Raw genomic sequence first — 26128 nt, 5'->3', positions numbered from 1 at the left:
TACACACACACAAAATGTGTGTTGAGTGCCCTTTTGTGCATCATCTTTCCATGTGCACTCTTTGCAGAATATTTCAAGATATACTTATATGTTTTTTTTGGGCTCGTTTGAATTGGGATCATCTGCTGTAAGTTACAGAAAGTAATAAGGAAAAATGTGACAAAAAGACACTTCTGTTTATTATATTATGTGTGTCAGTGGGAATTTCATACAATAATACTCACTGCAGTTTGGCCTCTGAGTGAAACATATTTGCTCATTGCATTTTACTAACCGAGACCTTTCCAACGATATATAACACATGACTATCTCATCTTTGTTATGTTTTTACCAACTCTGAATATAAATAAGATAACAAATTTGCAAATTATGAGAACAAAACAGTTCTAATTTGTTAGCAAATTAAAAAGAATTATTAAGGAATTGGTAGGATCAGCTATATGCATTGTTTTATTTATTTGCAATTTTGATCTGTATTTTACTGTACTTTTTGTTTACTTGTACTATTTTTATATATTGCACTGTTCTGCACTTCATTCTATTATTATAATCTGAATTCTGTCCTTTTCTAAATGTTGTATTCCTTTTCCATTTATATTCTAAACATCTTAAAATGTATATGTCATTCTAAATTCTAATCTGTTCTATGCTCTATTGCGTTGCATTCTGAATTTTGTTTTATTCTGAATTCTGTTATATTCTACACTCCATTCAGCTGATTACTTACATTTTAAATTCGATCCTTTTCAAAATTCGGCTCTTTTAATTCAGTTAGATTCTAAGGATCTTAATTCTACTCTGCTTGCAGACTTGCGGAACTCACTGTTCATCTTTATTTTTAGCAGGGCCGTTTTAGATGTAACACCAAACAAATTGTCAAATCAAACACGTGTGTGATTGTAGTCAGATAAATGAGCTGTGTAAAATCGGAGGATCATATCGTTATAAGTTCAAAACACACAAAGTGAGACAGAATGGTGGGAAAGATTAAACGGATCCGACAGAAGCTTCATCACGGCGCCGTAAAGCTGCAAAATGACAGTGAAAGCAAATCTACTCAAGGAAATCTGGAGAAAGCTCCGATCCCATCAGCACTTGTGCAAAGTACAGCAAAAACACTCTCAACACAGCCCAAAATAAACACAACCGACAGCAGTGTAAACAGCAATGCAAAGGTATGACTGTTATGTCATTTGCTTTAAACCACCGGTTGTTACACTCAAAATGAACACTATCAAACAGAACCGTTGTATAATCATGTTTTTCAGACTTCATACCAATTTTTTTTTTTTTATTATTATTATTTTGTTATTGAAACTATGGTAATACCAAATACTTTTCAAACATGTACCATAAAAATACCATGTTTTTTGAGCATGTACCATTGACATACCATGTTTCTGAACATCTACCATTGGAAAACCATATACTTTTGAACACGCACCATTGAAATACCATGTTTTTTTTAACATCTACCATTGGAAAACCATGTACTTTTGAACATGCACCATTGAAATACCATGTTTTCTAACACCCACCATTGGAAAACCATGTTTTTTTAACACCTACCATTGGGAAACCATGTACTTTTGAACATGCACCATTGCAATACCATGTTTTTGAACACCTACCATTGAAATACCATGTTTTTTTAACACCTACCATTGGAAAACCATGTACTTTTGAACATGCACCATTGAAATACCATGTTTTCTAACACCCACCATTGGAAAACCATGTTTTTTTAACACCTACCATTGGGAAACCATGTACTTTTGAACATGCACCATTGCAATACCATGTTTTTGAACACCTACCATTGAAATACCATGTTTTTTTAACACCTACCATTGGAAAACCATGTACTTTTGAACATGCACCATTGAAATACCATGTTTTCTAACACCCACCATTGGAAAACCATGTTTTTTTAACACCTACCATTGGGAAACCATGTACTTTTGAACATGCACCATTGCAATACCATGTTTTTGAACACCTACCATTGAAATACCATGTTTTTTTAACATCTACCATTGAAATATCATGTTTTTCTAACATAAACCATTGAAATACCATGTTTTTTTGAATATGCATCATTGAAATACCATGCTTTTTTTTTTTAACATACGCCATTGGAATACCATGCGCCATTGGAATACCATCTTTTTTGAACATGCACCATTGAAATACCAATTTTTTTTTTTAATATATACCATAGAAGTACATTGTGTTTTGGCCATGTACCATGGTAATACCTTGTTATTCCTTGAAGAAGCTTCGAGTACCATCACATACAAAAAGTATACTCCTAGTACCAAAAATATCATGGTACTTTTATGGTACATGTTCAAAAAAACATGGCACTACCATGGTATTTTTGTACTGTGAGGGTACTTTTTTGTATTGGCAATATTTTAAGAGACATGCATCACAATAACATGGTATCCTTTAATGTACATTGAAATTGTAACATTGAATGTTATTTCCATGGTGCATGAATATGGTAGTTATATAGAACCATGGTATATCTATAAACAATGGTATTACCATCTGATATCAACACTGTACCATGGTACTACCAAAGTACTTTTTCTAGGATTAATGTTAGGTTTTATGTATTACGTCAGTGTCATGTATTTCTTTAAAGCTTAATTCACTGTGTAATTTATGCTCAGATGACCTGCTTTAATTGCGATCTTTATTCTACTTCATATGTTTTCCATGTAGACGTTTAATTTTCCCAGTGGAGTGTTTGCTGGAACTAAAATTACCCCCGAGACTTTAGTCCAAATTCTGAAGTTTGATGAACCATCAAATGTGACAGTAACCAAACATGCAGGAGGAGAACAGAAATGTGAGTGATTTCACACAGATTGGATTGCTTTTAAATACTATTAATATTAGTATTTAAATATTAAAAAATGTATATAAATGAATAAATATAAATATATGGGTAGTTCGGACTAAATAATGTATTATTTTATATTTTAAATATATATAAATAACATTTAATTTAATAGAAATTATATATATATATATATATATATATATATATATATATATATATATATATATATACGTATATGGATGGATGGATGGATAGATACAGTATATATTTATATAATGTAGATGCAGTGCATACAAGATTGTAACCACTAGATGGCAGACTGTAGCAGGTTTTTAAACTCTAATTTCAGGTTTGGAAATTTAGCAATTTTGACATGATCCATCTACCTTAGTAATATAAATTGAAGGCTGGATATTTTAAGTTTATAATATATGTGACATATATGTGATACTTTATGTACAAGATTGTAGTGTGGCCTAGTGGGTAAATCTGAACCCAACAATGGTTGATCCCTGAACTATCACAATTGTGCCCTTTTTATCTATAAGTTTATAGACGATTAATATTGTAGTAATTAAAGAAAAGGTTATATGTATGTCGCAAATTTGTAACCATTCAATGAAAGATTGGTTAAGGAGGGCTGTTCTATTCTTAGCTCTCTGCAGTATAAGTAACTGATGCGTGAATATGATGGTTCTGATGCACTGACGTGACTGCTGGCTCTCCGACTGGTAACACGTAAATGAATGAGAGTTTGTGTAGAGGAGAGGTCTCCAGTATTGTCCGTCGACCGTTCCACCTGCTACTCGTATGAAAGCACCTTTTGTGTGTGTAAGAGGAGGCCGAGAGATAAAAGGGAGGGTGAGCAAGCACCTGCTCTGTATAAAAGGCTATTTTTGGAGAAGCATACTACCAAACATACCTAGTATGCAGTGTATAGAATGCATAATGCTTGTATAGTATGTGTAGAGTGCATAGTATGCACATTTTCTGTATACATAGATGGAATACCCGGAGGACCTACTACATTTGCCAAAATGTGCAGTATGCAGTCAGAGCATACTGTGTTAAATACTGTATCGCACAATGCAATATGCTCGACTTGACCTCTATTTCCGTTGTGACGAATAAACTGGTCATAAAATCAGTTGTGATCTTTAACATCTTTTCTTGATTCATTATTTGATCAGACTGTTTCGGGATAATATTGGTTTATCAGCTAACCTACTCTCTAGATATCGGCATTACAAATCTACAATTTACAAATCAGCACACGCAAATTCATAGAAACTCACGTAAAGCGAAAATAAAACAATATGGAGGTTGAATGGGTTTTTAATGTCGTTTCATGTGGACCTTGAATATATCGGCATTATATCGGTTCATTAGCCACCCTGCTCTCTAGATATCGGCATTACAAATCTACAATTTACAAATCAGCACACGAAAATGTACAGAAACTCACGGAAAGCGGGAAATAGAACAATATGGAAGTTGAATGGGTTTTGAATGCCGTTTCATGTGGACCTTGATTATATCGTCATTATATCGGTTCATTAGCCACCCTGCTCTCTAGATATCGGCATTACAAATCTACAATTTACAAATCAGCACACGAAAATGTACAGAAACTCACGGAAAGCGGGAAATAGAGCAATGTGGAAGTTGAATGGGTTTTGAAAGGCGTTTCATGTGGACCTTGATTATATCGGCATTGTATTGGTTCATTAGCCACCCTGCTCTCTAGATATCGGTATTACAAATATATAATTTACAAATCAACACACGAAAATGTACAGAAACTCACGGAAAGCGGGAAATAGAGCAATGTGGAAGTTGAATGGGTTTTGAAAGGCGTTTCATGTGGACCTTGATTATATCGGCATTATATCGGTTCATTAGCCACCCTGCTCTCTAGATATCGGCATTACAAATCTACGTACAAATCAGCACACACTAATTTACAGAAACTCACGGAAAGCGGGAAATAGAGCAATGTGGAAGTTGAATGGGTTTTGAATGCCATTTCATGTGGACATTGAATATATCGGCATTGTATTGGTTCATTAGCCACCCTACTCTCTAGATATCGGTATTACAAATATATAATTTACAAATCAACACACGAAAATGTTCAGAAACTCACGGAAAGCGGGAAATAGAACAATATGGAAGTTGAATGGGTTTTGAATGCCGTTTCATGTGGACCTTGATTATATCGTCATTATATCGGTTCATTAGCCACCCTACTCTCTAGATATCGGCATTACAAATCTACGTACAAATCAGCACACACTAATTTACAGAAACTCACGGAAAGCGGGAAATAGAGCAATGTGGAAGTTGAATGGGTTTTGAATGCCGTTTCATGTGGACCTTGAATATATCGGCATTGTACTGGTTCATTAGCCACCCTACTCTCTAGATATCGGCATTACAAATCTACAATTTACAAATCAGCACACACAAACATACTGAAAGTTTAAAATATTGAAGAGAAATGCAGATTTGTTTGTTTTTTAGCAGCAGATATTTCATTAATCTTTTTCTTTTAAATGGAATCTACTGTAATTCCTCAATCTATTGGAATATTTTTTATTCATATAGATCAATGATCTAGTTCTCTTTGAATATGCATCAGTCGAGGCTACACTTTGGAGAAGTTGACAGAGAGAATCGATGTGTCTTTGGCTCTGCTTTGACACAACGAGATCTTCAGCTCTTTAATTGAGGGTATCAATGTCTTGGCTTGACCTCGGAAATTCACCTCCAGCCCAGCTCCCCAGACTCCCCGCCACCTCCCTTCCCAGAGGCAGACGGATGGATGAGAAGACGAGAAGTGCAAGTGCAGGGGTCGGGGGGGGGGTGCGGCAGGAAAGGGCAGTCGGAATGTTCTGTCCACTCCTAATTGGCGGTGTCCGTTTCAGCCAGCTCTCGGAACATGATGCTTTCACCGGGATGGATGTGGTGGGAATGATGGATTTCTTTTACAGTCCCGCGTTCGCGGCAAACAGATGAGATTGGGTTTCCAGTGTGGAGAGAGATAGGCAGGGCGTAGATCGCTATCGGGCAGATACAGCAGAAAAACACGACTGTTGTTATTTCTGTGGTGGCTGATGGTGATGAATCACTGTCGATAATTTTCACCCTTTGGCGGCTGATTTGAGTGCTGTTTTGTGGCCATTTCGAATGGTTAAAACTTGGATTAGAGAGTGGAAAACTGTTTCTAGGTCTGGGAATTGACTAGGAAATTTTGAAGGGGTAGAATTTGATCTAAAATTTGTCTTTGTGCGGTTATTGTCATCTTTGAATTTAGGCTCTACATAATATGTCCCCAGCTAACAACTTTTGGTTTCCAGAACATTCCAGCAATATAATTTAATAGTTATAAAAAAATAAAACCAAAAAGAATGTTCCTAGAACTTTAAGAATTGGTACCAACAAATAACGAAAGAGGAAACATACGCTAACGTTAAGGAAACGTTCTGTGTTTGCTGGTACAGGAGCAAATTTCAAAGCCACTATAAAATTACTTTCTAACTACATGTTCTTGGTCTTATTGTGAACGATTCATCAATGCACATTATTCCAAGGGTGAAAAGTGTTTGTTCATGCAAACCTATTTTATGTCTGTCTGAAGTGTTTTTTTTTTTTTTATTGTTTTTCTAGATAGACATCGATAGACATCTTTGACCATTGCGGTGCGTCTATTTTTAGCGTTGTGTGCTAAAACGTCATGTTTTTTATTTATTTATTTGGATTTTTTCTCCCAATTTGGAATGCCCAATTCCCAATGTGCTTTTTAAGTCCTTGTGGTCGCTTAGTGATTCGCCCCAGTCCGGGTGGTGGAAGACGAGTCCCAGTTGCCCCCGCGTCTGAGACCGTAAACCTTCGCATCTTATCATATGGCTTGTTGAGCGCGTTGCCACGGAGACATAGCGCATGTGGAGGCTTCACGCTATCCACCGCAGCAACCACGCTCAACTCCACGCGCCCCACCGAGAACGAACCACATTATAGCGACCACGAGGAGGTTACCCCATGTGACTCTACCCTCCCTAGCAACCGGGCCAATTTGGTTGCTTCGGAGACCTGGCTGGAGTCACTCAGCACGCCCTGGATTCGAACTAGCGAACTAGTAAACTCCAGGGGTGGTAGCCAGCATATTTTAACACTGAGCTACCAGAACGTCATGTTTTTTTAGACGGCATGTCAAGTTAAATGGACTTCAGTTATATAAACACCTTGAAACACCCACATTCTATTTGTTACTCTACATCTCTACATTACATTTGTAGATATAGTGATGCATTTGGTGTGAACGGCAACTTAGTTTGTCTGTCATCAAAATGTAATAAATTGCTGAATTATAAATTTAATAAGTGCGTAGTACACATGAGGCTAAAACACAGGACAACTGTCAATTAGTCAGTTTTGCATCATTATACATAATTGTATAATGCCGCATTTGATCAATCAGAATCAAGTATTCCAGAGAGCCTTGTAGTTATATTTTTGACATGTCGGCCATGTTAAAGGAATAGTTCATCCAAAATGGAAAATTCTGTCATATTTAACTTGTTTTTAGTGCTGAACAACAAGCTTTTCTAATTAGCACTCATAAACGAGCAACAGACATCAAGTTTAACACTGAAAAATGAGTTACATTTTGGGTTTTTCTCACCAAAACTGATCGTATGCCTTCAGAAGACTTGTAATATGATTACTTTTATGGTAATTTTTGTTGCTTTTTAAGCTTTTAAAGTGAGTCACTATCAACTGCTATTGTATTAAAAACACAGACCTCGATATTCCTTAAAGGGTTAGTTCACCCAAAAATGAAAATCCTCTCATGATTTACTTACTGTACCTTTAAACCATCCCAGATGTTTATGACTTCTTCAGCAGAACCAAAGTGAAGATTTTTAAAGCACATTTCAGCTCTTTTTGTCCAAACAATGCAAGTGAATGGGTGCCATGAGGCTGCTGGCTGTTTGACAGTCCTAAAGTAATATTTAGGTGGCATAAAAGTAATCCACACGACTCCAGTCGATCAATTAATGTCTTCTGAAGCAAGTTAAAAACCTTTTAATTATCGATTTGTTTCTTACACCAATTTTAATTGATTTCACCAAGTATCATCTATTTAATGGTTTGCGTCTGTCTTTGGAATCATTCATGCTTGAGTGATTTGGCAAATTTTTTTGCTGCTTGTCAACATGACTCCCCCCTTTGTAACATCATTGTCATCTCCACTGGCATCGTGTAAAAGTAAATGTTTTTATTCTGTTTATCGTTAAAGGATGCAGGCCAGGGTGTTTTCATTTTAAGTTCACAGGCCTTTCTGTTAGAGAATGGCAAGCTGTTTAAAGTGGGCTAGATGGAAAATGTGGGTCACAGGACGTGACGTTTATCGATATCTTATCGAGTCGCCTCTGCATTTTATCCAGTGTATTGTTCACACACAGTTCGTCCATGGCTGATTTATTCTTTTGTCACTGCTGTGCCATACAACATCTGTGCATGTTTATGGGGCTTTGTAGGAATGAGTTATTTCTTTTACATGTTTGAGTTGATTGTGTCACAATAAATAAAAGTGCAAATAGATAGATTGAATCGTTGACTTTAATTAAATATTAAGCTCCAACAGCACCCTTGAAACTGCACAGAAAAATAGTTTTGAGTTGATGACACAATCGTTTATGGCTAACAAGTAACTCTCATTTTATTCTCTTGTGTCTCCTGCAAACAACCAGCATCGGATCTATCCAATTTTCAGCTTTCCTCTGCAGGAAGATGACGAACATTTAAGATGGCTATTTCTCTTGAACTTAACATACACACAACAGGCCATTCGCCTCTGTGTGATTGACGCACACAAAACACCATGCATAAAAAGCATTGAAATGTTGTGCCACAAATGTGAACATCTTAGAAGTGGATTAAAGAATTAAATTCCCTTTGCGTGATTTGGAAATGAGTGAAAACACTCTTTGGCTTTTAACCATGGAATAAGGAAATCTTGCATGAAATAAAAAGCACAGAAACTGCTACAGTACACAGAATTGATTTGAAAAATGGATTTGTACAGTTTGCAATGAGATTTTAATCTTATTTCTATTACACACACTGTCTGAAATTCATAATTTTTAACGCCCATATTGGTGAATGTCACGGTACTTGTTAAGAACATGTCTGGGTCATATTTCACCCCAAAATCAAAAGAAAGAAATATGAAATTATATATTTCCTTGAAGGCAATGAAGCCTATTTTTGAGACCATTAAGACTTATTTGCATTGTGGCATTATTTTCATGAAATTTAAACACATCCATGCAAAAAATCTCATTCTCATACTGTAATGTGATATTTATAAAAAAAGATAAAGATATTTATTGTAATGAATTTTACATCTTAATAGATATTTTTGTACTGCGTATAATTTATACTGATTTATATAAACTAACCGTATTACAGTAATTTTTACTGTTTTAAAGTAATAAGAATCGCCATTGAGAATAATGGAAATGACAAGGAAACTCAGAATAATAATGAGAATTTGGGATGTTTAATTATAATGAAAATATTGTCACAATGCAAAAAATCTTGATAGTCCTAAGAATAAGCTTATATATACAGTAGATGTAATGTGACTTGGACATCTTTTCAATGAGATTCATTTTAAATCCTCTTAAAATTTCTTGTTAATTTGCCTGAAAAAGCAAACAAACAAACAAACCGCTTTCTTCATATTTATTCTGAAAATGAAGTATTCTGGAAGACTTCGGTGTTCAACGTCGACTGCAAGGCAAGAGAGGTCCGTGCGGGTCAATCAGGCTGTTAAAGTCTCCGATTTTCCCTCCCATCTCTCCATTAAAAGATCTTTGCAGAGAGAGAAGGCGTTTTTGGATGTCCAAACATTTAATACAAATGCTCTCTTCCTCTGAACGTTGCTTGGCAACCAAAAGCTGCATTTTTCCCCTGACGATCAAAATGGCAGAGGTCAACTCATTTTCATGGCATTCATAGAACAGCATGGTTTTATTTTTTTGGAGAAAATTTTAATAAATTATTTGTGCTGCTGTGAAGTATGTCCTAAATGTTTTTAACATCTAGTCCACATCACAGAATATTTTAAGTTTTAAGTGAAAATCTTAATTGCTTATATTATATTGTTTCTTTCTTTTTTATTTTTATAATCCACATTATAAAACAGCTAGTTCTGGCCTTGGTTGCTGATTCATCCATACAGTAAAACACTATTATTGACTGTATTACTGCGCAGCACCTATAGCGAACTGTTGCATAGAAACATTATGTCAAGGAATATCCTCTAGTAGTAGGGTGGCACCTAATGAATTTTATGAATAAAATAAAATAATCTGCATATCTGCTTGAATATATTCACGGCTAAATACAGCATGGCCTCTCGTCATATTAATAAACCCAGACAGGGTGGATAAAGAATGTGATAATGACTGGCTGACTGTACATTATCTAGCTTATTACATGGTTTCCTACCAAATGAATAAATAAATTGACATGAAATAATGATTTGAGTTGAAACTATGTTATTATGTGAGAAGAAAGAGACCACAGAGTCTTCAGAAACAGCTGAAATCAACCTCTGGTTTGCGCAAACAAATTTCAATATCTTAAAAGTGTATTTGTTTTGCAACTGATGACAATTATGGAGTATGATCACATTGTTGATTTTTTTTTTAATCATGAGTTTAAAGTGCATATGAATGAGCAATAGGTTTTACAAGCTCTTATATGAGTAGGCAAAGTATTCCTGGTCTGACCTGCTCTCACAGCAAAACTAGACCGTCCAAAAGCTGATCTTCACATAGGTACATCACAAGTCCCCTCAATGGATCTGGTGGATCTACCCGTTATCCATTGTTCAGTAAAATCTGTAAGAGGAGGAGGAGCTGACCCATGCAAGATTTTAAATACAAGACAAGAATCTGTTAATATTTTGTAGTCAAAGAGTGTATGATATATCGAAAATGTTATAAGTCAAACTTTACTGTGTTTATAACTTTCTTAACGTGCATTTTGTATGTACGGTTAGAATCCACCATGATACCGAGATACTTAACCTCCTGAGACCCCGACGTGACTGCTGTGTGCTTTTTCCATTCTCCTTTTAATTTTTAACTAGTAGCCCCTAAGAACATGCAAAAGAAATATATATATAATTTTTTTTTAGACCAAATATTTTCCCTAAAAATTGATGTCCACATATGTGGACAGCAGGACTAAGTTGTGAATTTTTAAATAATACCAAGCTATAAAAAGTCAGATTTTTTTTAATCAAATTGTTTATTATGTTTCCAGGAGAGTTGGTTATTCGTGTTTTTGAGTTACAGACATTACATCAGAAATTAGCATAAATAAATCACTCAAATGTAAAAAACAAAAAGGCATATCGGATGAAACTAGAGACTCTTAATCTTTTGACTCAAACAGGTTTCAATGTAAAAACTTAATTAGGTTTCTTACCAGATGTAGTTTTGTTGGCAATTTTCCCAAACACAAACTCCTCTGTGATGGACACCATATTGTTTGATCACATGACTCCATGCTTTGAAAGTTTAACCCTTTACTGACAGCCCAGAGTCTCCTGAACTAAGATCAGTTGGTTTAAATGAAATGAAATTATGCGTTCTGTATAGCGAAGCCAAAACATAATGTCCACGCATGTGGTTGCTGTCTGCATTTTCCATTTCCTTTTTTGATTTGTAACTAGTAGCACCTAATTAACAAGCAAAAAATTATTTGTTTTTTTCTAGAGCAAATAGTTTTCCTAAAAATTAATGTCCACATACTTTGTGAAATTTTAAATAACACTAAGCTATAGAAAGTCAGATTTTTTTTTTTTTTTTTTATCAAATTGTGTATTACTGAATGTTTCCAGGAGTATTGGTTATTCATGTTTTTCAGACTTTACAGACATTACAGCTGATTTTCTGTAAAGCTGAATAAATAATTCTTATTCAAAGTAATGTCCCTCATCATCCAATCACTGCCAACCATCTTAAAATAAAATGTAGCATTATCAAATTCTGAATCTATGCACTGATTACCATTGTCCCATGTCTGCCAAACATGTTGAGTGGTCCAAACATCATCTGCAGCCTGAAACTAAACCTTTGGTTGGATTTTAGGATTAAAAGCACTTAGCTGCATAGAAAGTTATAGGATGCTCTCTTGCTCACTATTTAGTTTATGACTTAACCTCCAGTGTGCTGTCTGTCTGCACTGGTCTCATAACAGTTCAAAATGCACCTTATTTTCATCCTAACTCCATATAAAGCCTCTGAAAGCAAAATTTTTCAGCTTTTGGATGAACCCATTTATTCCATTCATTCATTTTCCATTCACTTCCTCCAGCTCAACCCGGGGGATTCTCAGCCACTCCCAGGCCAGCTGGGAGATACAATCTCTCCAGTGGGTACTGGGCTGGCCACTGGGTCTCGTCCTAGTTGGCCGTGCCTGGAAAACCTCCAACGGGAGGCGCCTAGGGGGCATCCTTACCAGATGCCCAAACTACCTCAACTGGCTCCTCTCTATGCAGAGGAGTAGCTGCTCTACTCTGAGTTTCTCCCATATGGCCGAACTCCTCACCCTGTCACGGAGAGTGAGTGCCGCCACCCTGTGGAGAACTCATTTCAGCCGCTTGTATTCTTGATCTTATTCTTTCGATCATTACCCAGAGTTCATGACCATAGGTGAGTGTAGGGATGTAGACCGTCCGGTAAATAGAGAGCTTTGCCATATGGCTCAGCTCCCCCTTCACCACTTCAGTCCGGTACAGCGACTGCATTACTGCTGCCGCTGTTCCCAGTCTGCAGCCAATCTCACGCTCCCTTCTCCCCTCACTCGTGAATAAGACCCCAAGATACTTAAACTCCTCCACCTGGGGTAAATTTTCTCCCCTTACCTGAAGGGGGCATGCCATCTTTTTCCATGAGAGAACCATGGACTCAGACTTGGAGTTGCTGATCCTCATACCAACCACTTCACGTTCGGCTGCAAACCATTCCAGCACGTGCTGGAGTCATCCATGTGACGATGCCAAAAGGACAACATCATCCGCAAAAAGCAGAGACGTCACCTTCCGGCCCTCACATAGAATGCCTTCGGCTGCGCCTTGATATCCTGTCCATGAAAATCACAAACAGGATTGGAGACAAGGCACAACATTGGCGGAGTCCAACACCCACATTGAACGAGCTTGACTCATGCCGAGTATGCGGACACAGCTCTCGCTCCGCGTGTACAGAGACAGAATGGCCCACAGTAGTGGCCCTGGCAACCCATACTCCAGAAGCACCTCCCAAAGAATTTCTTGGGGAACATGGTTGTAGGCCTTCTTCAAGTCCACAAAACACATGTAGACTGGATTGGCAAACTCCCATGCCCCTTCAGTTATCTGTGAAAAGAGGGTGAAAAGCCGGTCCACTCTTCCACGGCCAGGACAGAGTCTGCATTGTTCTTCCTCAATCTGAGGTTCAACTATTGTCCGGAGTCTCCTTTCTAGCACCCTGGCATAGACTTTCCCGGGGAGGCTGAGAAGTGTGATACACCGGTAGTTGGCACACACTCTCCGGTCCCCTTTCTTAAATATAGGGACCACCACCCCGTTTTGCCAATCCAAAGGCACTGTCTCTGAGGTCCATGCAACATTGCAGAGGCATGTCAGCCATGACAGCCCCACAACATCCAGGGCCTTAAGCAGTTCCGGGCAAATCTCATCCACCTCCGGAGCTTTGCCACTGAGGAGCTTCCCAGCTACCTCCTTGACTTCCACCATGAAAATAGACTCTGATACCCCAGAAGCCTCTGGCCCTGCCTCCTGTAAAGGAGTTCCTTTAAGTGTTCCTTCCACCTCCTGACAATGTCCTCATTTGAGGTCAGAGTTTCTCCATCTTTGCTGAACACAGCTTGAGCGAGGCTCCTTCGACCCCTCCTGAGCTGCCGGATGGTTCTTCAGAACCTCTTTAAGGCCAACCGAAAATCTTTTTCCATCGCCTCCCCAAACTCCTCCCATGCTCCGGACTTCCGCCTTTTTTGCCTGCCGGTACCTATATGCTGTGTCAGGAGTCCCCTGAGCCAACCAGGCCCTAAAGGCCTCCTTTTTCAGCTTGACGGCTTCCCTCACCACCGGTGTCCACCAGCGGGTTCTTGGGTTGCCGCCATGACTGGCACCAACAAGCTTTTGGCCACAGCTGCGCCTGGCTGCTTCCCCAATAGATGTTTTGAACAGGGTCCATTCGGACTCCATGTCCCCCACCTCCTCTGGGACATGGGAGAGGTTCTCATGGAGGTGGGAGTTAAAATCATTCTGGACAGGGTCCTCTGCCAGTCGTTCCCAGCACACCCTCACTATGTGCTTGGGTCTACCGGGTCTGTCTGTCAGTATTCCCCACCATCTGATCCAGCTCACCACCAGATGGTGATCGGTTGACAGCTTGGCACCTCTCTTCACCTGAGTGTCCAGAATATATTGCCTCAAGTCAGATGAAACTACTACAAAGTCAATCATTGACCTTCGGCCCATGGAGCTCTGGTACCAAGTACACTTATGAGCATCCTTGTGTTCGAACATGGTGTTTTTTTTATGTTTTTTCTCCCCTTTTCTCCCCAACTTGGAATGCCCAATTCCCAATGTGCTCCAAGTTCTCATGGTGGCGTAGTGACTTGCCTCAATCCGGGTGGCGGAGGATGAATCTCAGTTGCCTCCGTGTCTGTGACAGTCAGTCCGCGCATCTTATCACTTGGCTTGTTGAGCGCGTTACCACACGCTATTCTCCGCGGCATCCATGCACAACTCACCACGTGCCCCACCGAGAGCAAACCACATTATAGCGACCATGAGGAGGTTACCCCATGTGACTCTACCCTCCCTAGCAAATGGGCCAATTTAGTTGCTTAGGAAACCTGGCTGGAGTCACTCAGCACACCCTGGATTCAAACTCGTGACTTCAGAGGTGGTAGTCAGCATCTTTACTCGCTGAGCTACCCAGGCCCCCCATGGTGTTATTTAAGGACAAACCATGACTAGCACAGAAGTTCAATAACATTTCACCATTCGGGTTTAGATCAGGCAGGCCGTTCTTCACAGTCATCCCACTCCAGATTTCCCAGTCATTGTCAACATAAGTGTTGAATCCCCCAGCAGGACTATGGAGTCTGTAAGTGGGGCCCTATCCAGAACCCCACCCACTCTCTCCAAGAACTGCTGTTTGGTGCATAAGCACACACAACTGTCAAAGTTTTCCTCTCTGCAAACTTAAGTCGCATTGAGATGACCCTCTCGTCAACCGGGACAAACTGCAACTGTGAGGCAGCCAGCCGGGGACTTGTGAGTATCCCCACATCCACCTGGCGCCTCTCACCTTGTGCAACTCCTGAGTAGGAGAGGGACCACCCCTTATCAATGAGTTTGGTTCCAGAGCCAACACTGTGAATGGAGGTGAGCCCAATTATATCTAGTTGGTATCTCTCAACCTCCCACACCAGCTCCGGCTCCTTCCCTCAGTGAAGTTATGTTCCACATGCCAAGAGCCAGATTCTGCCGCAAGGTTCCATGATGCCACGCCGTCCCTTCCTGTTGCCTAAAAGGCATTATACCTTACCCCCATGTTGGACCTTGCGGGAGGTAGGCCCACATGCCACTCCCCCCACCCCCCCCCCTCCCAGTGTTGCCTCAGCGGGTTACTTGGGCTGCCAGGCCATCAGGCGCTCACCTAGGAACACTATCCCCAGGCCTGTCTCCAGGGGTAGGTCCTTGTGACCCTCTTCGGGGCAGGGTAAACATTCTCCTTTTACCATTTTCCATTGGGGGTTTTTGGATCGTGTTAGTCTGGACTTTCACCCCAGACCTGTTTGCCATTGGAGACCCTACTAGGAACATACTGCTCCCGACAATATAGCTCTGGAGATCCCTAGATCACGCAAGCCCATCTGCCACGACAAGGCCCTGATCCAAGAAGGGACCCATTTATTCTCAATGTGAAAATACATAGTAAATATATAGGAATGCATTTATTAATGTTAATGAATAGAACTGTATAGAATGTAATAGAATGAATAGTACAGTAATAACAAAAAATATAACAAAATTAATTAACTTCACAGATTCCACAAAATAAGAATTAAAATATGTTGCTATTTGTGCTTCATCTGATGTAGTGATACCATTCACATATATTTTAAGGTTCTTACTATTACTATTATATTTCCCTTGCAATCTTTGTAAATTCTTCAAAATCAGTTTAGGATTATTCTTACCCAGATAAAGTTTTTGCTTTAATTTTGTATTACTTTATTTCGCAATATAACAAACTTTAATCTGTCTGAAGTTATTTTAAATTTAAGAGCTGTTTTTCGAGCAGTATCTCACTCGTTCATTAATGTCCAAATATCACCATTTAACCAAGTGAGAGTATACTTTTTCTATGCCCCTCCTTGGTTTTCCTCAAAAAGTCATTTATTAAAGCTTGAATAGTGGATAGGAAGACAATGCTATCATCTTGCAAGTTTGATTCTGATAGAATTTCGTTCCATTTAATATTTTTAATTGAGTATCCTGAACTGACCAGACTTTCTGGCTTCATGATTATTAAAGCGTGTCTTAGATAATCTTCTGAGTACCAAGGTTGGGTTGTGATCAGATAATCCTGTGATCATATTCAAAGATTTAACAATTTTCTCAGTCTTATTACTAAATATTAAATCAATTTGTGTATTGGAGGACTGTGTTATTCTTGTTGGCCCCTTTTATTAACTGTAGAAGATCAAAAACATTTGTAATATGTTTAATAGATTCCTATTTGCTTTGTCTTGCCAGTTAATGTTAAAATCCCCCATTAGAATAACCTCCTCCTCAAAACTGCATTCCTTCAGTAGGGGTGGTTTATACAAACCAATGAGGGTGAAAGACATTTGAGGAGATAATGACACTTTAAGTCAGATGTATTTAAGTTCAGAAATGCACAATCTGATCACATCTGATATGGTCTTTGATATAAAATATAATACCCCCTCCTTTTCCTTCAGATCTGTCCTTCCTATAGATTTTGTATTCTTGTATACTTGCGAATTAAATAAAAAATGGATGTGAAATATTGATTTAAAATTAATTTACTAGCTTAATTGTAAAGATTGCAGAGTGATACGAGAAGTAGGAAAAATGACTTGCAATACCTGGATGACCTGTGAAATATCACTTATGCCCAAATATCCCTGAATGTGCGGGCATTATTCAGAAATATCAGACCCCACTGGATGGCGTGACCAATCAGAACTGATTACTCTAGAGAGCTGTTATAATTATTAATAAGTATTCATTTCTTTTTATAATAACTTTAAATTCATAATATAAGAAGTATTATTAAATGCACAATAAGTATAGCTTTTGTTTAACATTTTTGGCAAAAAAGATTTATCTGCAGTCTGACCTCTTTGTGTCGGTGGTCTGCGAATTCTCTCTTTCAAAGTGAAAAGAAACTTCATTATTGCACAGTCCTCACACACCAACACACAGGTTCCTAAATATTCCCCATCGCACTGCTCTGCTCCCCAGAGTTCAGTACAATCTTTAAATGCACACAGTATGATCTCTCTGATAAACTTCACTATCTTTGAACAGGAAGTTACGTACTGTTAAAACAACATGTCCTACAGTAATCTACACAAAACAAGATTCCCTTCTGTTTCCCTCCATAGATTCCAGCTCATGGAAACTCATTTTCTCCCATTCTGTACATGACCCCACAGCCATTGCACATCCCATAATATTCACATGCGCATTAGATTAAAAATAGTTAGCATTTTCTTTCACATGTCACTATTATTCCTGAATGTTTTTATTTTTATGTTGCCTGAAACTTCTTAAAGGCGTAGTTCACTTCTGTCATCATTTACTCACCCTCGTGTTGTTCCAAACCCGTATGACCTTCTTCCTTTGTACACAAAAGGAGATGTTAGGCCTAATATGTCTGCCTAACATCTCTATTGTATTACATTGAAGAATGAAAGCCATATACGTTTGGAATAACATGCGGGTGAGTAAATGATTATAGAATTTTCATTTTTAAGTAAACCATCCCTTTAACTGTTTGGCAACCACCATGTTTTTTGAGAGGTCACACAGAGTTCTTGCTTTGCAGACGAAACAAAACCAAAATGAACCCAAACATCTGCATTCAAAACCAAATAGAAAGTCGTCTTCAAAGAATAGCTTATGGTTTTACTGCATATGTTTTGATTTCACACTGTGAAAGCTCATCTGCTGTGAAAATAATGATCTTTTTTTTTTTCTTTGGTGTACCCAGTCTAATTTTGAAGGCTTATTTTGCAATATTTTTGTATAAGTGGCATCTGCTGATTTCACATTTTCTGCATTTTGTGTTACAGAATTTTGCAGGAGGGATTTAAATATGGTAAAATGTGTTAAACAGAGCTGAGAATACTACACTCTTATTGGTATCTGAAAGCATAATCAGATTATGATTAGCCAAAATATTTCATAAATGAAAATGCAAGAGGTGGACGATGTGTACAACTTTGTGAATGACATGCAGTTCATACTGACTGTCAATAATACATTTTGGTGAATTGATCAGTAATAATCCACATAAATTTATTGTTTCCAGGCACAGGGGAAAAGAAACAACAATCCAAGAAAGAAAAAATGAAGGAGCGGAGAGAACGATGGCTGAACAGTGAGTATTTTTCAGCATTCTATTGTTAGGGACTGTTCACACCAAATGTGGTTTTGCATCCGTGCGCACTTTTTTCAATTATTTTCTTATGTAAAATGTGTTAGACCGAAGTTGTTGACCGTTGAACCGCGCCTCAGTTTTTTCAGCATTTTGCGGGAGCAATGAGTTTTCGTCAAGATAAAAAGAGCTTAGCTTTAGCATTTATTTTTTTTTTGTATTTTTTTTTTGTGCAAGGACGCATTCGGTGTGTACAGCCCCTTAATATTATTTTTCACACTTGATTTTTTCTAATCACCTCTCAGACATGTTTAAACTGCCATTTAACTTGTCCAGTAGGTGAATTAAGAGTTTCTCGAATGAAATAGTGTCTCGAATTGTTTCTTTCTTATTAAACAAATCAACAACAAACACATTATTGTGCTTCAGCTTGTGTAGAAATACATATTAAGTAGTCATTCCCGTCTGTGAAAGACATGTTGCGCCACTTACTGGTCCGGAGTAAAATTGACTGTTGATCAGCACCACTTATTGTAGTAAAGGCATGAAAGTATTTGCATCGCTTTTGGTGCGAATGCAGCATTTGCCATCAAATTTGTCTTGCTTTTTCTTGGTGCTAATTTTTGGATGAACGATCCCTTTAAAAGTCTTTATTCATAAAATGGTAATTACTTATCAAAAGGTTCTGAACACACAATCCTGAACCGCACATAACAGGACGGTTCTTGCGGATGAATATCACGAACTGATCTGTGATTATCTCACCGGCTAACAGGAACTTGTTTGGCGTAGATGGGGTGATCATTAACGCCACACCCTGATTCTGACGCCTGTAATCATTCTAACTGATCAATGCGTCGTGTAACACAAGCTCTGTCCGAGGTGATTATAATTAGGATCTAATGGGGCTCACGGCTCCAGCCGTAACTCAAGCCTGCAGACTACATGTCAGATTTTCAGGAAATTAAAAAAGGATGGGGGGGGGGAGTGAAATAAGATGTTGATGGATTCTGTCCCGCTCAATAAAGGAGTTAAAAAAAAAGCAAGCTGACTTCTGCTTAGATTGTTCATTTAAGACCTTGCAAAAATCCAAGTAAATTGATAAAGGGTCACTTAAGTCTATTATTTGTCCTGTGACCAGTTCAGCTGTGCTCAGATTCAGAGAAAACAGATTATAATCGCTCCAACAAGAACTTCTTTCCACTACTACTTTTAAATGTCCATGTTACAACAAATTTCTTATCTTGGTCAAAGATTGTAAGTGGATGCTCTGAGAAATAAATACCTCTTCACTTAAGAACTGAGAGCCTCACGCTACTTGACATGCTGTTTATATTTGGAAAATAAGATGGATGTGTAACCAAATGCTTCTGTGAAATATGAAGACATTTTTTGGTCCATTTATTTTTTGTCATGGGGGCTCTTCAAATTAACTTTTTCTTCCCTATATGTACATGTTTTATTAAACTGAGGCACCTTGTGTGGACTGGTTTCTGTCACTGAGGTTTGGGTTGTTTTGTAGATTATTGGATGACATCAGTCCTTTCCCTCAGTAGTTATTTTCTGTCTATGACACCACTGCCTAGGCATGACACAGACAGGAAGAAAACTGAACTTTTCATTTCAGTGGCCTTTTTTTATTTATTTTTTATTAAACCAAATTGCAACTAAAAAATAGCTGAGAACATTATCAGAACTGCCTGACCTACTGTATCTTTGCTTGTATCCATTATAAAAGCAAAGCAAGTATCGATTGAGTGTTTTTATTTGGTTTTGTTTAATTTTGTTTTGTTTTAGAGTTTGGTTTTGATTTGGTCTGATTTTAGTTTTTGGGTTTGGTTTTGAATTGTTTTAGTTAGATTTTGTTTTTGTTTAGAATTTTTTTTTTCTTTGTTTTTGGGGTTGGATTGATTGTGATTTGTTTTTGTTTTGTTTTGGTGTGTTTTTCGTTTGCTTTTGTTTAGTTTTTTTTGGGTTTGGTTTGTTTTTTGTTTTTCGGTGTGGTTTTCATTTGGTTTTATTTGTTTTTATTTTGTTTGGTTTTTTATTTTGTTTTTATTTGGGGTTTGGTTTTGATTTGGTTTGGTTTGTGTTGTTTTTATTTTGTTTTTGGGGTTTGTTTTGCTTGGGGTTTGATTTTGTGTTTTGTTTTGGCTTTTAGGTTTGATTTGATTTCTTTTTATTTGTTTTTTTGTTTTTGGGTTTGGTTTGATTTTTTTTGGAGTCTGAGTTTGACTTAAATTGGTTTGTGTTTTATTTGATTTAGATTTTTTTGTTTTTTGGGGTTTGGATTGATTTTTTTTTTAATTATTATTATTTTTTATTTTTTTTAGTTTTGTGGGTTTTGTTTGGTTTTGAATTGGTTTGTGTTTTTTTTTATTTTGTTGGATTTTTGTTTTGGGTGTGGTTTTGATTTGTTTTGTTTTTTGTGTTTGGTTTCATTTTGATTTGGTTTGGTTTTGTTTTTTGTTTTTTTTTCTTTTATGTTTTTGTGTGCTGATCATATAAGCTGGAGTCTGAGTTTGTCTTTCTGTTGTTTCTAGAAATAAGTGCAATTAAACAGGCACGTGAACAGCAAATGGCACAAGCACGGAGGAAGGCCATGCCCATTGTGGGGGACATGAGACCGCTGGCCGACGCCCTTCCTGAACTCTCCCTTCTCCTCCCATCTCTTAAAAGTGCACACCGGAAAAATAAAGCGTAAGCACTTCAAAACTCTCTTATACTTTTTTTTATTTGTTTATCTTCAACATCCCACTTCTTTGTCAACCTTGTTTTATTTAGCTTTACCCTCTTTCAGCTATATCATTTACATTTTACACACACCTTCTTAATCATTCATTTGAATATCTCCTGCAGACATAAGTGAATAAGTGTTGGCAAGCATACTCTCTAAAATAATGTCTGTGCTTGAGTATATTTGTTTGCCTGAATTAGCGCCCATGTTTAGACAACCCAGATATGAGCGAAAGTCATGTGAAACATAACATTGTTTTACGATGAGATTCGAACCATAATTTTGTTGATTTTCTGCGAGCCAGCGTACATTCTTCCTTCTGACAACTGTATCAAATTCTGCCCCGGTCCATCTTAGTGGCAAACTTAATATTTATGGTATAATTTAACTAGGAATTATTTTCATTAAATCTCATGTTCCTTGCCTCGGATTGACCTGTCGTAGACATTTAAAGCTGAAATAAAGTCTTGTTTGTTGACTAATTCATTCTGTATTCCCTAAATAATTCAAGCCAAAACAAATAAACTAATAAATGATGACTGTCAAGAAGTATTCAGAGGCTCATGAAACATAAATGTCCTTTGTAAACACTAGAAATTGTAAACGTTCTTCACCCTGTGTTACGGTGAAGGGTCAAAATGTAAACCTTAAACAGCACACTTTAGGCAGTGATATTTTTGGCAGTCCTCTTTAAACAAATGTACATTTATATTGCACACAAATCTCTAAATGTATTCCTTACAGAAGAAAAATGGCATGTGTTTGTGGATCAGCAGCAATGCTTTATATTCAGACTACATGATTTTATAGCAACACAGCATGGGTTGACAGCAGTCCCGTTGTTTTAGTAGACTAATCGGCTGTTTGGCTGAGCACACAAAACAAAGTTGATCTGTTTTCCACTGATGTGCAATTGCTTTGATCAAAGACATAAAACGTTCATCTGGTTTTCTCCTTTTGCATTAGTGGTGTTACTCAGTTATTCGTTTGATGTACGTGTGAAGTGTTGCTTTCTTTTTTTGTTGTGTATTTCAGAAATAAACATTACTTGTGCGAGGAAAGCCTGTGCTCTAAAGTTCTTCAAAGCACATCTTCAAAGATGCCTCTAGGTCGCTATGTATAAAACACTTGACAGGCTTTTTTGTGTATGTATTCTTTCTTCAAAGGTTAATAGTGCTAAATATAAAAGGTGTCTCGCATTTCCACGCGTAACAGAATTAAATGTTTGTTCTTGTTTTTTTTTCGTCTCAGTCCAGTTAAGAAGAAACCAGAACCCACAGACTTCAGTCTGATGAAACCATCCCAGAAACGAAAGCTACTGTAAGACGAAACCATCCCTTTAATTTAGAAAATGCATGTTCATTGATCTAATTTCTTATCAGAATATTTGTAAAAATGGTGGTTAATGGTCGAATCTCACAAAACTTGTCGAGGTTACAGATCAATCTAAAATAAATAATAATAATACTTATTATTATTATTATTATTATTATTATATTTTGCTTAAAGAAAATGTAGTCCATTTTTTTGGCCTGTTACAAATTTTTCTTCAATTGTGACTATTTTATGATGAAAATGTCATCAAAATTTGTATTGCTGTAATGCACACACACACAAAAAAACAAAAAATGTATTTCATTTAAAACAATTATATTTTTTAAATTGCAAAGTATTTATACATCATGGTGTTTATTGCACCAATTTTAATTTAATTTATGCATATAAAAAAAATTATTACAGTATTTTGCACTGTATTACTTTAATACAGTAAAAATAATATATTACAGAGAATCTAATGAGAAAAACATATAAGCATAAGGGAAATTGAAAAATAAATAAAATATTCAGACGCATTAAGGTAATGAGAATTTGTTGGAAAATGTGCTGAATTGTCACAATGTAAAGAATTGCAATATGTATATATATATAAAATATTTGTGTAGAAATGTGACCTGGACATGTTCTTGTTTTGTGAGATTCACCTTAATACATAAAAAAATTTAGACACTGTGAAAATTAAAGTTAAAATATTCACTCTCTAAGACATTTAGCTGGTCTGCTTTGTACACTGCAAGTTGTAAACACATTTTTGGTTTTAATTTTTTTTATTGTGAGCAGATTTTAACGAAGAAAAATTTTAAATGGTTTTTTTGTTTTGTTTTGGTTCCAGCGAGAATGAAACATCTCACTTTAGCGAAGCCATGAAAAACCCTGCCTACAAGACCAACCCCTTGGCTGTGATCGGTGAACACTTGCGAAAACGACTAAAACAAGGAGAAGAACAGAGTTAATCATATCTTTGGAGCACCACCCTATTGTTAGACTACAAAAACTGTATGTTAAACCTGGGACACCGAAACAAACTAGTTGGTGTATCTCACAAAAACTGTCAAGATATGTCCAGGGTTGCATTTCCCAAAAGCACCGTAAGCTTAAGTTGAGCGTAGAGACCATTGGCGCCAATGGTCTCTACGATCAACTTGAGCTTGCAATGCTTTTGGGAAATGCAACCCTGGACATAGTTTACCCCAATATCAAAAGTTAAAAATACTAAGTGTTATTTTGCATGAAGAAAATAAAGCTTTTTAGGACCATCACGATTTTTTTTATTGCAGTTTTCTTGAAAATAAAGCACATTTAAACAGTTTTCCCTAATTTTAAGTAGCCTCCTATAATTCGACAAAAAATACTAAATGATATATCATTTAAATTGATACATTATTTTTTATGTAAACAATGCAAAAATTCATAATGGCCCTAAAATAGACTTGCAAAATATAATTTGTTTATTTATTTTTTTGATATTTGACTAAAATACCACCAAGACATTTCTTAATGAGACTCACCCTAATATAGTCATCATTGGTAGAAGTTACTTTGTACTTTATCGTTTCATACTGATATATGGAAACTTAAGAGGTGTTCCAAGATTTGAAGTATGGCTCAATGTATATCTGGAACTGCATGTACATTATAGCAGACAAAGTCTGATGAATTTATCACAGTTCCTCTGCATCTTCACTTGAGGTTTGAGTGTAATTTAATAAACGACTCTTAAGTGTGAAATGAATTATCTGTTTTCAGAATTAATGGTCATGCTATATAATGCTTAATGAATGCTCTCACACATTCTGGTCCACATGTTTTTGACTAGATAAAAATAAATCCAGAAACTAGGGTTGCTCCGATACCAAAATTTTGGCTTCGGTACGATACCAGCCCTGGTATCTCGGTATCAATACTAAATCGATACTATAATCAACAAATAAAAAGCCTCAGATTTCTTATGAAATTACACAGAAAATGACTTGATTAAAAGAACTGCATAAAGTCTTACAGATTCAAATTATGCGCTTTCCATTTAAATTTGTCTGGATTCCATGTTAAATGTTTTAATTAAATGTTATGATCAAATGGTGCTTAATCAAACTGATAATACATACAGTTTTAATCAAATATAAATATAATAATTTCTTTTTTTTAACAAAAAAAATGCAATTTTATTTTTGATGAACAGTATTAATGAAAACAATGAATGAAAAATAAATATGTATATTATTTAATTAAATCACATCCTTCTGCTGATGACAGAAGATCACACTTGGCCATATCCAATTTTATTTTATTTTCAAATTGTCATTGATTTCATTTCAAATTTGTCACATCTCATATCATTTTACTAATGACAGCATACTGTAATATGGTACGGAAATTAGCAACAAGATGATATCGCACCTTTTTAATTTTTTTGGTATCGCGGTACTTCGTTAGTACCGGTAAACTGCACAACCCTACTAGAAACTATTTAAAACATCCAAGCATCTGCGCAGCAACATGCTCGGAACACATTAGCAACCCCATAGCAACTGTTTGTTTTTTTCTTAACACTTTAAGCTCGGATGGGCCCCGCGGAAAAAAAAAAAATATTATCAAAATATTCATAACTGCAGTCTTGTTTTAAAGCTTAGAAGCTGTACTTTACAATGCATGTATGAGTTATGACCAAAACTGAACAAGTGCTTTGAAATTTGCAGACAAATCAGAAGTGTTTTGTTTTGATAATCTATTAATAATTTTGCACTGCTCATATTATTGTAATCGGTTAAAACAAAAAACTGATCAAATAGCCATGTGTCATATGTCATTGGAAAAGTCTCATAGAGTAGAATACAACCAGCCTATTTGTTTTACTCTCAGACAAAAATATGGTGAGTAATATCTAAGTATATGTCTTTGACATACTTGTTTCATGTGAACAGGTGTTGCTCATATGCTGCGTTTTCACTTATAACTTAACAAAAAATAAACAGAACATAAAATATCACATATCATTACTTGGAGTAGGTTATTATTTTTAATAAGCCAACTCACAAAGTAATCAGATGCAGAGATCATTAGATAACCCATCTGGCTATGTGGCATCTTGTTATTTGACTAAAAACATGTTCGCTTTCCTGAATCAGATGACGTGATTGGAAATGCTGTAGCATCATGGAATGATAAACCAATTGAATTGGGTTCAGATTGCGCCAACCAGTGGTGATAGTCCTCCATATTTGGACAGAGAGTCATGTGATCAATCACTCTAATTGCATATGGCCACCAGGAGATGGCGCGAAGTACAGTTGAAGTCAAAAGTTTACATACACTTAGGTTAAAGTCAATAAAACTCATTTTTAACCACTCCATAAATTTCATATGAGTAAACTATAATATTGGCAAGTCGTTTAGGACATCTACTTTGTGCTTGACACAAGTAATTTTTTCCAACAGTTGTTTACAGACAGATTGTTTCACTTTTAATTG

General features: G+C 36.8%; 1 protein-coding gene across 2 annotated transcripts; it reads left to right on the top strand.

The window, feature by feature from the left end:
- Window positions 1-836: 836 nt before the first annotated feature.
- On the top strand, window positions 837-23919 carry slx9 (SLX9 ribosome biogenesis factor). Of its 2 annotated transcripts, XR_007896686.1 has the most exons (7): window positions 837-1175; window positions 2731-2857; window positions 18520-18588; window positions 21129-21285; window positions 22358-22467; window positions 22574-22642; window positions 23493-23570. XR_007896686.1 is itself a non-coding variant. In XM_051693665.1 (6 exons), exons 1-6 carry the CDS (start codon window positions 975-977, stop codon window positions 23611-23613), a joined length of 744 nt encoding a protein of 247 aa, XP_051549625.1. In that variant the 5' UTR covers window positions 837-974; the 3' UTR covers window positions 23614-23919. The 2 variants fall into 2 exon arrangements, 1 of the variants encoding a protein (XP_051549625.1); XM_051693665.1 differs by lacking the exon at window positions 22358-22467 and having other exon boundaries at window positions 23493-23919.
- Window positions 23920-26128: the final 2209 nt, after the last annotated feature.

This window comes from Myxocyprinus asiaticus, chromosome 49 (assembly GCF_019703515.2).
Source record: "Myxocyprinus asiaticus isolate MX2 ecotype Aquarium Trade chromosome 49, UBuf_Myxa_2, whole genome shotgun sequence".
In the NCBI taxonomy this organism is placed as follows: Eukaryota; Metazoa; Chordata; class Actinopteri; order Cypriniformes; family Catostomidae; genus Myxocyprinus; species Myxocyprinus asiaticus.
Note: the sequence above shows the minus strand (reverse complement) of the source record. Positions and strands in the feature narration are given on the sequence as shown.